The 14,384-nt window shown below is 40.8% G+C and overlaps 1 protein-coding gene across 2 annotated transcripts in view; it reads left to right on the plus strand.

The window, feature by feature from the left end:
- The window catches only part of tmtc1 (transmembrane O-mannosyltransferase targeting cadherins 1), a 97,786-nt gene that overhangs the window by 17,486 nt on the left and 65,916 nt on the right, over positions 1–14,384 (plus strand). For both annotated transcript variants that reach the window (XM_046378611.1, XM_046378612.1), the window contains exons 3-4: positions 3,995–4,068; positions 4,850–5,026. In XM_046378611.1, the coding sequence (XP_046234567.1) occupies positions 3,995–4,068; positions 4,850–5,026 (251 nt within the window). The remainder of the gene's footprint in view (positions 1–3,994; positions 4,069–4,849; positions 5,027–14,384) is intronic.

Below are 14,384 nucleotides of genomic sequence, written 5' to 3' on the forward strand. Positions count from 1 at the left end.
AGAAATCTGTATCTCTTAGTGTTTTTTTTTTCTCTCTATAGTCATTTGGAATTGAGAGACATAAAACCTTTGGGGTGTTTATATCACAGCTTGAATGTCTCCTTTTTTCCTCTTTGTTGTTAATCATTAATATGTTGCAAATAAACTCAGGCTGAACCCCAACAGGATCAGTGTGTCTCTGGGTTCAGACAGTCTGCTGTTTTCTCTGTCCAATAAGGCCGGTCTGGCAGTCAGTCAGTCAGCCTGTACTCAGTGAATAGGGCTCCTGTTTCAGAGCTGAAAAGCCTCCATTCATCCATACCTCCTCTCCTCTTTCTTCCGATAGCATGCTGGCCATATGTGGATCCCATCAACCATATGTGTGGGGGGGCTGCTGTGGGCCCTCACACACACACACACACACACACATGCGCATGTGCAATAAAGCTGTCTTAGGGTGTTTGGGCTGCCGGTTAAGGCCAGGACAGACAGGGCCGAGGGACAGGCGGCTGGAGAGACACAGCTCTTCTCAGAATGTGCTCAGGGTGACAGTCTGCCTGGAAAAAGTCACACACTCTCAGTATGTGTGTTTGCGTGCGTTAAACCAAGCTGTACTTTTACACTTCCTCTCCCCCCTCGTGTTGGGGTTTGGATGCAGAGGAGCAGCTGCAGCTGAACTCAGATTCCTGCAGAATTATGTAATGGGCTTAAATTGAGACATGGGGAGAAAGTGAGACAAATAGGTATGTTTCTTTCTTCCTTTTTTTTTATGCTGGCTGCATTCATATGGACCCTTTTATTCCACTAATAATCAGAATAACAGCTGAATTACAATAATAATGGCTTCTGTAAACACCTTGATCAGATCAAAGGGTCCAGTTCCAGTGAACATTTTATTGCAGATACAAGTCAGAAAAGGCAGACATATTCTGACTTTTATTCCCTAGTATGATACCAGATACACTTGATTCTACACTCTCCATTATGCACCAAGTGTATATTTTCATTTGACCCTACGTCCCTGGTAAATGCTCACATCTTTTCTAACTCCACACCCACAGCTTCTTACACTTAAACCTTTCATGTCAAATCATCAGATGAAAATGTGTCATGTAACTACTCTCTAAGGTTATCTTGCTTTTATTTTTAAAGACATAACATAGATGTATAGACTCATACAAAAATTATTCCTGTCAATCATCAGTTGTGACCCGCTAGAGGTATGGTGGTTCAGTGTATGAGCACAGACCCTGCGCAGACCTGTATGTTTCTTTTTTTTCCCCGTCTCTTGTGTTTTGCTGTCTTCAGGATGTTTCTGAGTGTCAGTGATTCTGGAAAAAGATAGCTGATTGCTGTATCTCACTGAAGGAGTGAGGCTCTGAAACGGCAGCCCACCAACAGCCAGTGTACTGGAAACAAGTGAGAGTGAGTAAAGAGATGATGGAGTGAAGAACAAGGAAAGAGATGTAATGGCAGAATGTTTGAACACTCCAGACAGCCTGTCAATACAACAGCCCATCCCCAACCATCACATATGGTGTCAGAAGCCTTTACTGTCAGTGTGTGTGTGTGTGTGTGTGGTATCTAAATCGATTTCTGGCCAGAGCAGCTTTGACTGCAGCTCTTTCTCTTTGAAAGACAGTAATTTGTTTACTACTACTTACATTCCAAGCGTGTTATTATTTATTGTGTGTGTCTGTGTGTGTGTGTACACATGTGTGTGTGCTGAGGGAGGGGGAGGCTTCTCACACAGATATTTTATTCATGCAGAGAGACAAGTCTACCCTGTCCTCTCTCACCCCCCCACCCGACTCATCCTTTCATCTTGCACCTCTCTAAGTCTTCTTCGAGCACTCTTCATCCCTCCCTTCCTCCTCTGTTCTCTTCCCTTTCATCTTCGTCCATCTAAGTATTTGTGGGCGCCTAAGTAAGATATTTTTCGTATACATGCGCGCGCACACGCACACGCACACGTGTACACACCCACATGCACACACACAATTGGCTTAAACCCTTTGGAATCAGTGAGATGAAAGGAGATTATTTGCATCCTAAAGTGGATAGTTTCTGACTGAGCTAAACGTGTGTGTGTTTATGTATTGGAGCTAAAGGGTAGATACCTGACCCGATCCTGATGGGTCCTGATGAGTTCGTGTCGGGTTCAGTCACGTGAGCTGGGCCAGCCTACTTGATATGATGCTTCAACCATGGGAAGAATTGCGTGACGGGGTTAAACAAATTCAGCACTACAGCTTATATCAAACTGTGTCGGCAAGTGTCACGTTGGACATAAAAACAGAATACCTGTAAAGTTACTGCTCTCACCGTCCTGGATCAGGTTCAGACAGAAATATGCGACCCAAACCTTATTCCAGTGACACCTACCGATGTTCTATTTTTGATATAACATTAAAATCCCCCCCCCCCCCCCCCCCCCCTCTCCCTGTTCTTCCTCTGTTCCTCCTCCCTCCACTGGCCTCCATTCTCATTCCCCTCCTGGCCTGCTCTTTATCGGTGTCTGCTGGACATGTTTACTGCTCCTCTGCCAGACTGTGACTGACTGCTGCTCCACCATGCACAGAAACCACCGGCTGGAACTGTGGCTGATACTGTACATCAACTTTATGGAGAAACACCTCTGAATTTAAGAAGCTAGGCAACACATACTGTCTGTTACTCCCCAGACAGGAAGCTAACAGTTTTGTACACTTTTTTCCAACAGTATGTAATACATCCTGAAATGTCCCAGCTGTGAAGGCTGGCAGAGCAGACAGCCAGAGCTGAGCAGGATTTGGCTGACTGGTACATTGTTTGATGGTTTCTGTTGCTCAGGCCTGTCAAGTCAGTGTTTTACAATGGGTAATTGCAACTTGGCAGCTGAACCTATCAGAAACACTTAATAAGAATGCTGACATTAATCATAAACTATCTCTTAGTGTCCTGTAAGTGAAAGAACTGCACTGCACTGCACATCTTGCACTGCAGCTGCAAGACATGTTTTCATTGTATGGACTATGCTTTCTAAATTTATTTTATTTATTCACAATAACCTTAATGATACAATACATATATACTGTATGCCATACATACAATATAATCACTGCTGAGATCATATTAAACGAGTTAAGGGTGCACCGTGTTGCCCAAATCCTACCAGAATTTAAATGTCACGTTATGAAGTGCTGGAGTCCCAGAGAGCAGAATGCAGTGGTGCTAAGGTCAGCCTAAGGTCAGCTTTTACAAAGATAATAGTTGTTTTTTGAATCTCCTGTCCATCCAGCTGTTGGATGGATTGCCATGGAATGCCATATAGGGATTCATAGCCCCCAAAGAATAAATCCTTTTTTTTTTTTTTTAAGTGAAATGTCTCCACGGCGGTTGGTGTTAATCCGCTAGTGAAGTGACACCACATGTATTTGATGGATTGGCAAACATTCTTGTACAGATATTTACGGTTCCTAGAAGAGGAATCTTATGTCTTTCCCCTAAATTCTGGGTAAGAATAAAACATCTCTAGAACCATTTGATGGATTATGGGCCATATTAGTCTGCTGATGTTAGCCAACAATATGATTTCTGCATTTGGTAGTATGGAAATTACCAAAGCAAAAAAATATGGCTGCTAGTATAAAATTCCCTCTTCAGTGTCAATGGATGTTTCATATCAAGTGTATTTCGAAGGCTGTTTCATTTCATTCAACCAAAAGAACAAGTGTGCATGATGGCTTTTTTCTGTTCTGAGTTCTGAGAATTATTATCATGAGTAACTCCTGAAATGTTGTCATTAGTATGATTAGTGTCTGTTTGTGATGTTCTCTCTCTGGCAAATGCTACAGGGCTCGTGGGGACTGCAATCATTTATGTTCTTTTACGGTTTTTTATAATTATACAGCTTTAACAAAAACTTGTTATGTGTGGGCCATGGGCTCTACACAGACACCCAGCCTTGTTTCCTCAACAGTACCGTCCAACACATGAATAATTTCTAAAGTCTGTGTGTGTGTGTGTTTTGCAGGTATCTGGTATCGTGGGCAGGGCTGACGTTCTGGCCTGCCTGCTGTTCTTACTGACGTTCCTCTCCTATATTAGGTAAGGTTATACACACACACACACACACACACACACACACACACACACACTCACTCACTCATAGTGATACAACGGGTCACAAAGCTCAAGATTCGGATCGTGTCATGGTTTTAACAGTCACAGATCAAATCATTTATTTAGATCAGCCAAAAAAAAAAAAAAAAACAAACTTTGGCTCTGATGCATCCTCTCTCTGTCTGTAGTCACCGCTTTGTAGTCTCACTGAATGTCCTGCCAACAGCACCATCTGATTACGGTTACACGTCATGAGTAATAGCTTATCGATACTGACACACACGGATTGATCTGGTGAGCGAGCGGCGCTGTGTGTCACAGAGAAGGGAGCAGATATTGCCCAAGTCACAAGCCTGCAAGCCTGTAATTTTACCCAGTGGAGGCAAAGACGACGGCTTTGAAATCATTTGCTCTTTCCTAACTCAACCGCTGTGCTTTAGAATAAAACGCAGAATGTATTTTCACTGCAAGTCTGCAGCCAGATTTAGGGGATTATTACTTTAAAAGCTAACAGTGGCAGTAAAACTGTATTTCATACCGCAATGGTTAAATTGCACGATTAATCCATGGGCCACGTGTGGGCCGAACCATTGGGGGGGGGGATCTGGACGTCTTGCAGATTGGCTGCTAACTTTTTATGAACGTAGCTTCAGCTCCTGCTTGCACCACTGTTTACAGAGTGTGTTATCGTTACAGTTACCCTTATAGCAGACAGTGTTGACAGCCCTTAAATAACCTTTGCTGTACCTCTGTCTCTGTCTCTCAGGAGCGTAGGTGTGTTTGTCTCCGAGGACTCTGTGCCCTCCACCGTGTCGGCGTGGTGTCTGCTCGTCAGTTTGTCGCTGGGCACCTGCGCCATGCTGGTGAAGGAGACAGGCATCACCGTGTTCGGAGTGTGCGTGCTGTACGACGCCCTGGTGCTCTGCCGAAAGCCTTTCATCTAGTAAGCAAACAGGCCTTTTGCTTTATTTATGTTTTGTTTGTTGCCCCCCCCCCCCCCCCCACACACACACACCCCCATCTTGATTTATGTGGCGGTGGTTTGCTGAGCGTGCACACAGTTTTTCAACAGCGCTTGGCTTTATATTTACACAACTAAACTCATTTACACCTGGGAGCTGCCCGCTGCAACTGTCCATGATTTGTTTCAGAGAAGAGTGTATTTTTGAATGTGTGCGCAAATAATTGGTGAAAGGAGGATTCTGTAGCTGCGATGCGCACGTGGGTGTTTTGTGTACTTGTTTCCATCACCATAGATTCAGAAGGAACATCATCATTTTCTGTCTAATTGAACTAACTGTTGTTGGAGAGTTGAACCAAAAAGCATGTCTGTATACTTATTAATAAGACCTTTTTATTATAGTTGGTGGTGTATATTTCCTTCCTTGTTCTTTTTATCTGACTTGCATTTGACTTGTGACTTGGACAAGTCAACGTGTATCAGACATGACAAATAACAATAGATTACACCACAACACTGATTGTCAGTCTCAACCCAAGGCATGATGGGATTGACAGTGGACAAACCCACACCGCCACAGCCCTAGTGACCTGCGACTTGTTCTCACAAAGCTTAAGGCTTGATTTGACTTGTTTTGATTGGGATCTGCATTTCTGGCTAACTTTTTGTGTCTTCTGTGCAATCCTTACCTAAGTCTGCTATCCTGTAAAATAAAAAAAAAAAAAAAAAAAAAAAAAAAAGGAAACATCAACAACATATGACCACATACATTTCACATTCCATCCCGATGTGGAATTGTTGTCTTATGAAAGCAGCATGGTGACTTTTTGTATGTTGTTTCGGTCCGAGAGTGCAGAGATGTAACAATGTCAGAGAGAGTGTTTCTTCATGGGTAGACACTGTATGCAGTCATTTGAAAGTCTTTCCTGTGTGGCTTTACACAGATGCCATTATCCATGTCCCACTTTTTACTAGCACGCTGTGCTGCTGCTGTTCCTGTGGTGTTTCTCTATCGCCTGCTTGGTTCTTTTAAAAGAACCCTGCAGTGATAATGGAGGACAGATGCCTGGAGAGCAGTGAGCTTCAGCTAAAACACTCCATTTCAGCACACGCCTCTCTCTCTCTCTCTCTCTCTCTCTCTCTCTCTCTCTCTCTCTCTCTCTCTCTCTCCCTATCATTCCAACTGTGTTCCCTTCCTCCTATTTCAATGGACCATACCAGTGTTTTGTATGTTTCAGCCCATTAGCGACAAATCACATATATTTTACATTACCGCCGGCCATTTTCCAAAGTACAAAATCAGTTCTGAGATTGATTTCTCACCTTCCAGACAGCCACTGTCTTTTAGGTACAACAGGAAAATCAATTTGAAAATTTGCTACAGATAGATAATTGATCACCAAGAATGTCTACTCAGCTGTTTCTGTTTTATTTATTTATTTTTGTCAAAGGTATAGTGTTCTGTTTGGTTCCATACTAACTCACAGTCACCACACTTTTCTCAGGCATATAAGGTTAACAGAATTGGAGAACACATTTCAGTAAATAACCTAGTGCAAAACACTGTTGTATTATTGACACAAGACCTTAAGCAACATATAAAGTAGAGCTCAACCGATATTTTTCTTATTTATTGGGGCAGATATCAATATAAGGGAATATTTTTTTTTTTTATCTCGATATAGACCTGCCAACCTGTACGTATTTTGGCAGTATGCTGTTATGATTTGCCAGTCATGCAAAACACAGGTGACACATCAGGTTTAACTGAGCGTATGCATTTCTTGAGTCTGACATTAAGAGGCAGCCTTGTCTAGCACGCTGAAAAGCAAAAGAAGAGGAGTTTGGACCAATCATAGTGCTGGATTCATTCCCCTGACTTCACCCAGATATGAAGTGGGGATTGGGAACATTTTATCCCCCTTGTTCCCCCCTCCTCACACCCAGCTTACTGATTTCTCAAGGAAAACACACTGAGTTGAATATGCATAGTTGAAATTCTGCTGAGGTTTAATGCTAATAACATTAATCTAACGTTGGGTAATGTACAAGTTAGCTTGTTTGTTTACCAGACATTTAAGATGTTTTAGATTTGAGATATTTAAGATACGCAGAGTAAGTTCCTTGTTAAATATCAGAAGCAGTGGCCATGTCTGCATCCCTCAAAACTGTGACATCGTGCTTTTTGTACATTATGATTTTGATATTAGCCACCAAGGGGCTTCCCAGATTGCACTCCAGATAAATTTTAAATTGAATTGTGCAAGTCACGTAGAATATAGAATAGAATGAGGTCAAGTCATACAATTTTGCAGTCAAAACTTAATTAAGAATTCCGAAAGTTTTATGTGTGTATGATGATGAATGAAGTGTGTGCAAAACAAGGTGATATGAGTAACACCGTTGTGATAAATAAATAAATGAATTGATAGATAAACATGAAATAATGGAGTAGTGCACATGCAACCAGGAATTATGTGCGTTTCTTCTTTTAAATTAAAATAAAACCCAATCAGAGCATACCAATCCACTCTTCATTTAAGCCATTAGGTTAAAGTCCCTTAAAAAAAAAATTCACCCAAAACATTTTTCTGACCTAACTCTCTCCCCAGATCTTGCATTGGATTGCATTTTAAATGTGCAGTGTTCAGATCTTTAATTGATAAACCTACGGGCAAGTAAATGTGATGCATCATCCAACCACACCAAGTCTGTGCAAGTTGGAACAAGTTTAGAACCAGTGGCTGTCTGCAAGGAAGGAAATGTGTGTTCGTTACTAACAAGAAAAAAGAGATTTGGAAAACATCTTTGTGAATGAGCAGAAACATAAAACTAGGTGTGTAATGCTGCACTGTCCCCAGTGTAAGCAAAAAGAAATCTCACCATTCATCCGTGTTTCAGCATCAGCCGTATCATAGCAGCCTCATTGCTGTAAGCCTCAAAAAGATGCTTCCCCTGTCCTGCAGAGACCTCATGGGGAATGTGTGTATGGGTGTGGATGTGTGTGTGTGTGTGTGTGTGTGTGAATTCTGGTAAGTATAAGAGCTTCACTTCACAGCCAACACGAAAAGCTGTGTTTTGGCTTTCTAATACTGTGTGTGTGTAAGAGCATGTGTGAGTTTCTCCTCATTTGCATAAGTGTGTGTGTGTGTGTATGTGTGTGTATGTGTGTGTGTGTGTGTGTGTGTGTGTGTGTGTGTGTGTGTGTGTGCATGCCTTTATGTGTAAGTCTGGCCATACCAAAGCCAGGTCCAGATGTTTTGGGAGCCTTCCTGCTGTGTAAGCCGGCCTGGAATGTACTGGAATTAGCCTGCTGCCACTGCACCCTGCAAGCTGATAACACACTGAAACACGTGTGTGTGTGTGTGTGTGTGTGAGAGAGAGAGCACATTGGGTTTAATCTGTATTAGAGGTTATTTTAGGCAGACCACCTCATGGCATCTGTCACTTTAAAGTGTGGCAAATGTCCAGAAGCTGCAGGGCTTTTGAGTGAGAATGTGTGTTTGAATGTGTTTGTGACTATCTTCCTACATGCATGTTACTTTCATTTATTGGAATTTATTTTTATTATTTATTTTATTTTATTTTTTCTTGAATTAGGGGTATCATGTGACAATATGTCCAAAATAAACACTCATTTTTAGAAAAAAAATGTGATTTTTATGTTGAAATTACAGTGCAGTTCCATTCACATACTGAGCGAGCACTGGCATTCATATAGGGTGAATATTTTTTGTGAGATTTGTTGAAGTTACAGCAGTGTACTAGTTGACGTTTCACCAAGTTTAAAAAAAAAAAGGCAATAAAAGAGATACAGAAAGTGTATACATTTTAGGGTAAACATGAGGGAATCAGCAAGAACACGGTGATCAAGAGAATAAACTCCTGACAGGCTATGAACTAAAGCAGAAGTAAATAACCATCGAAAGCTTTTTTCATTGAGCTGTAAACAAGGTTTTGTACTGTAGGTATGGAAAATGAGATATAGATATATCAGTTATCAATGACATCAGTGTGTGTGTGTGCGTGTGTGTGTGTCTCTCTCATGTCCTTCAGTCTGTGACCAGCTTGGGTTTTCAGGCTGCTGGCGCCCAACTGGTCTCCCCTTTCAGCCTTGTTTATGTCTTTCTCTAGACTAGCGCCATCCTCTATGATAACACTTAATACTTTAAAACTCACGCACGTGTGTGCACACACACACACACACACACAAAAACACACACGGCAGTAAGCCTGTGTAATAACAGTGGTAGTGGTGTAAAGCTTGCAGAGGGCTGCTGCACTGCGATAATGTCAGTGTGGAGCAGGCAGCCAGCATGTGTGGAGGGATACAGATGTGTCTCTGCAGGATTTAGATCTTTTGGTGTCTCTGTCTCTCTGACTCAGAGCTAAAGTCCTGGTAAACAAACTGTGTTGACTTTGTTCCCAGCCCTAGCCAAAATTACAAGTGCAGTCAGGTGGGGGGGACAGCTCTTCTGTTGCAACCTTTTTAGCATTTGGATTGTGTTTGGATCCTGGTCTCACTCAGCTGCAAGGTGGTCTGCCTCCTAAGAGACAACACACACACGCACACACACACACACATACACATACACAGCTCAAAGCATTGGAATGTTTGTAGAAAGAGGACAGACATTTAAAACAGCATGCACATTTTCATCTTTTAAATACTATGAAGAACTTTTATGAGCAAGAATGGTGAAGCAGTTAGTCCACATGCTGATATACAGGCACTACACGTATACATACGGCACATTACATTACACATTACAAAGATGTAATATGTAACATTTCTGCATTCAAATGTCTGAAAATGACTAGACTAGATAGTTTGTTGAGTTGTGGGCTTACATTATCCCAAATGTTTCCCACAATGTTCAAACCCAGAGAAATTTGGTCACCTGTCAGTAGAAGAGTAAGTGAGGAAGGAAGTTGACATGCTTAAACATGACCAAATGTAATGCGAATAAAAGTCAAAAATATTACCTGAGTCATAGAAATACATTTTCATCTGCAATAGAGAGTCCTGCGACGGATATGTTTTTTAAATGACCAGTCCAGACAAAAAAAATAATTCATACATTTCTGCACATACACATGCTTGGTTAAAACTCTTGTGTGTTTGCCCAGGAGGCAGTCATAGGTGATTCTCTTTGTCAGTGTCTTTCTATCTGTTAGTGCTTTAGGTGATGTTAACAAGAGGAATGTGTCATGCAGCTCCCAGGCATGGCACTGGATTTTGCGACAAATACATATGCATAAACAATATAAAACCATACATCCTACCAGAACAAAAGTAATTAAAATGAGTTTAAATATGAGAGCAATGTTGCATTTATCGGTGTACAGGGGCTAAGTAATTCAGTATGTCTTAGTGCTGTTATGGGATTTGCTACAAGGAAGCATTATGGGATGTTGTCAGCATCACAGACAGCCATCCCAGTCCATCTCTCTGTTTGGTAACCAGAGAGGATTAAACTGCTGCTGCTTTAATTTAAGCCTTAATTAAACCTCAACAACTGCCTGTGGATCTGCTGAAAAGGCTAACTGGTCGACAGACAGAGTTTGGATGTCTGTCACAGATAAAGAGCTCTGGAAATTGGGAAAAAAGTGTCAGTAAGAATTAGAAATGAAAACCGATAGAGGACATAAACAGGCTAGAGCTGTTCATTAACAGAAAACTATAGAGTGAGTACTAACATCAGAGAAGTAATTTGTCTTAAGTCAAGATTCGAGAGCCCACATTAACAACAGTTTGAATTAAATGTACTTATTCTGTTTGAAATATGCTTTCACTGTGTTCTGCAATTATTTTGTCACATTCCATGCACTCAAGGAGGTGGCAGACTGCATGCCAGATGTTGGTTAACAAGATCAAACGGAATATCTCCATATTTCAAAACTCAAAACATAGTGGTAATGAAACAGCTGTGTTGCAAGTCAGCGATACAATCTACCAAAAGTAAGCAGATACTTTTTTTTGATGTACTAAAATTAAACTTTGTGCAGGAATACATGTTGACGATGATGACTTTTCATCTCGTCCCATCATCAGGTCATAATTTCGTTAATTAGTTAGTTAGTTGCCAAAATACAGTATTTTAACATTTAATCATTTCAGTCATTTTGCCAAGCAAAAATGTCAAACATTTTCTTTTTCTTTGTCATCTATGATAATAAAGAGTAAACATGAGGGGAATCTTTGAGTTTTGGAGAAAAGAAGTCATTTGAAGATGTCACTTTGGACTTTGGGTACCTTAATTGTGATCAGCATTTTTCTGCATTTTATATAGTAATTGTTAAATCAATTAATTCTTAAAATAATTGGCAGCTTCATCAATAATAAAAATAATCATTAGAGACAGCACTATTTCAGTTTTATAACCAAATACCTGTAGCTTTGATGATGTTTGCATTAGCATCAGCTGTACTTTATGTTCAATGCTAATATTAGCACATGATTATAAGCTACTGTTAGTGACTGCTTGCAGAAAAACCCCAAACCAAGAGTTTACCACCGTGCTAGCAGCTCTTTGAGTTCCAAATATGGCATGACAGAGCCGCTAGATATATTCCATAAACTGTACCAGCATTTATTTTGTAAGTTCAACAAACTGCAAAATGAACTGTTGGCTGTTACCCAGTAAATATGCATTGTAAACCAGTGTCTGTACACTCTGCCAAGCATCAGTGCATAAACAGCACAACACTTATAAAGACGGTAGTGATATAAAAATAATTACTACATGAAATTATTATAGAGTAAATCATTTGTTTGATATCATGCAGCATTTCCTCCTGTATTGTGAGAGAATGCGGCATTTTTGCTGTCGGCACATAAGACAGGCAATCCTGAGAGAGAAATAGATAAATAGCGAAAGATTTACAGAGATATGGAGGGTGAGATGGAGGATGAGTTGTCCATAATGCATGAGCATCAAAAAATATGGAAGGAAAGAGATGGAATAGAGAATAAACCGGATTCCAGCAAAAAATGACAGGAATTCAGAGGCGCAGAGTCTGGCAGACTTTGGGTGGACAGACACTGAAGGAGAAAGAATGAAAAGATCAGCCAGTCATCATGCTTCCATTCTCAGCTGGGCTCACAGTCTCGACGCAGCACAATAAAAACTGACTCACCGCTAATTGTGAGTTTGTCTGAAAAATGGTTCACATAAAACATGGAAACAAAGAAATAAAAAGCAGTCTTTATTTTTATTCATCCAAGCCCTTTTGTTCAGCAGCTCTCTGTAGTTGACTGAGACCACCCACTGACTGAGAGAATAAAGATTTTTATTGAAGTAAAAATGTGGTCAGCTTACAGACTGGTGGGCCAAACCACCACTTTAAAATGTTTGACAGCTAAAAGATCTGTTGGCACTATTAGAATGAATACTACATATCCTGTGTTTGGAAAAAAAAAAATTATTTGGCCTTTTAAATCTGACTTTGAACACAAGTTACTGTTGGGTCACACACACCGATCAGCCATACCTTTAAAACAACCTAATTTTGAGCAAGTTCCTCTTTTACAAGTTCCTCTTAACAGGTTGGACCCGTCAAGGCACAAACTCCACTAGACCTCTTAAGGTATGCTGTGGTATGTGGCACCAAGCTGTCAGGGGCAGATCCTTTAAGTCCTGTGTATTGTGAGGTGGGGCATTCATGGATCAGAACTGGTTTTCCATCTTGTAGATGCTCGATAGCATGCAGATCTGGACAATTTGGAAGTCGTTATGTTCCAGATACTGGATCTATCTCTGCTGTAGGACAGTGAGTCTGGTGGAGCTTTGACAATCACTAAAGGACCTTTTGTAACCCTTTGAGTCCCTTTGTGGGTGCCTGTTTTGTAGCTGAGCTAGCAGTTCTATCACGAGAAGCTAATGTTACCAGTAGCTATGTCTGTTAAGCACAAACTGGGGCCTTGGTAAGCCAGTTTTTTTGTTATTTATACTAATGGCCTGTGCCACATTCAGGAGGGTCAGAACCTATTACATCACAGCTAGGAAGAAACCAAGGGATTTGGTTTACCTGTACCTTTAAATCCAAGCATACATGTGTGTATTAGTTTTCAGCAGAACACAGCACAACAATTTTATATGCATTTATGATTATATGAACAAAAATTAGTGTTAAGCTTCCCTTTCAAGTACTTCACATCTCAAGTATATTAATCAACAGACAAATAAGCATGAACTCATTGCCACACCATGAACCTGAGTCCTGCTGTCCCTGGCTGGTGATTCAGCCTTGACCCGATTTCCCTTTGAAGACAGATGGAAATTCAAAGAACTGAAATCAGCTCACTGTAGTGTAAAGACTTCAGTGTTATTCTTTCTGATTGCCACAGAAGGTGGAAATCCAACCATTTTATACTGTTCTTTTGTGGTCATCTAGGATCATAGAACCATGGTTACATATATAAATGTTGTTTGTACTTGTAAGTTAACAGGAGGATTGAAAAATACAAGATGTAAATAAAAAAGATACATACAAAGCAAAATATCACAAATACAAATTTTCTTTTAGTGGCTTGGAAAGTTGGAAGACAGTCAGAAAACATGCAATGCCTTGGAAAGCTGTCATCAGCATTGTAAAGTAACATGCTTTTTGAACCTTGCTGGTTTTTTTGTTTGTTTTTTTTAAACAGACCATGGAGACAGAAGGAATCAGTTGATTTGATTTCAGATAATGTCAGCTCACACAGAATCATGTATGAACTGTAGACTGACTGCTGGTTTATATTCATTTCATCAGTTTTTCATTTCTTTGAAGTGGGACCTAAAATGCCCCAGGGGGTTTTACTTGACCTCCCCAGCCCTCCGCAGTTGTTGCAACAAGCTTGACTTGTCAGGCCTGCCTCGGCCAGTCCTAATTGGCAGAGAAACACATACCCGCGCCTCCTGTTTTGGAAGGTTATTATCTGTGGGACGGCCTGGAAGAACTGGCCCCGTGGGATCCAGTGTTTGTGTTTTCCCTGGATGCAGAGGGATGTGATTATAATAGAGATAGATGATGAAGATGACAAGATGGTGATAATGAGGCAAAATGCATCAAAGCCATTCTCTGAAGTGTGTGTAAGTATCTGTGTGAGTGTTGCAGAAATGTCTTAAAAGGGCTGAGGAATTCTCTGAGCTCAAAATACTTTGAAGAGTCCCGTTTGTTCAGATAGAAACCTTTGAAACTCCAGCAGCGTGAAGTGAGTGAAAAGTCCCAATGAAATGGAGTCTAAAAAATGTGTGTGTGCACGTGTGTGAATGTGCGCCTGTAAACTCGCTCAGAATCTGCACAATGTGTTTTCATTTCATTTGTGTTCAAAATAATCAGATCATAATCTCAA

Source organism: Scatophagus argus, chromosome 22, assembly GCF_020382885.2.
Source record: "Scatophagus argus isolate fScaArg1 chromosome 22, fScaArg1.pri, whole genome shotgun sequence".
NCBI classification, from domain to species: Eukaryota; Metazoa; Chordata; class Actinopteri; family Scatophagidae; genus Scatophagus; species Scatophagus argus.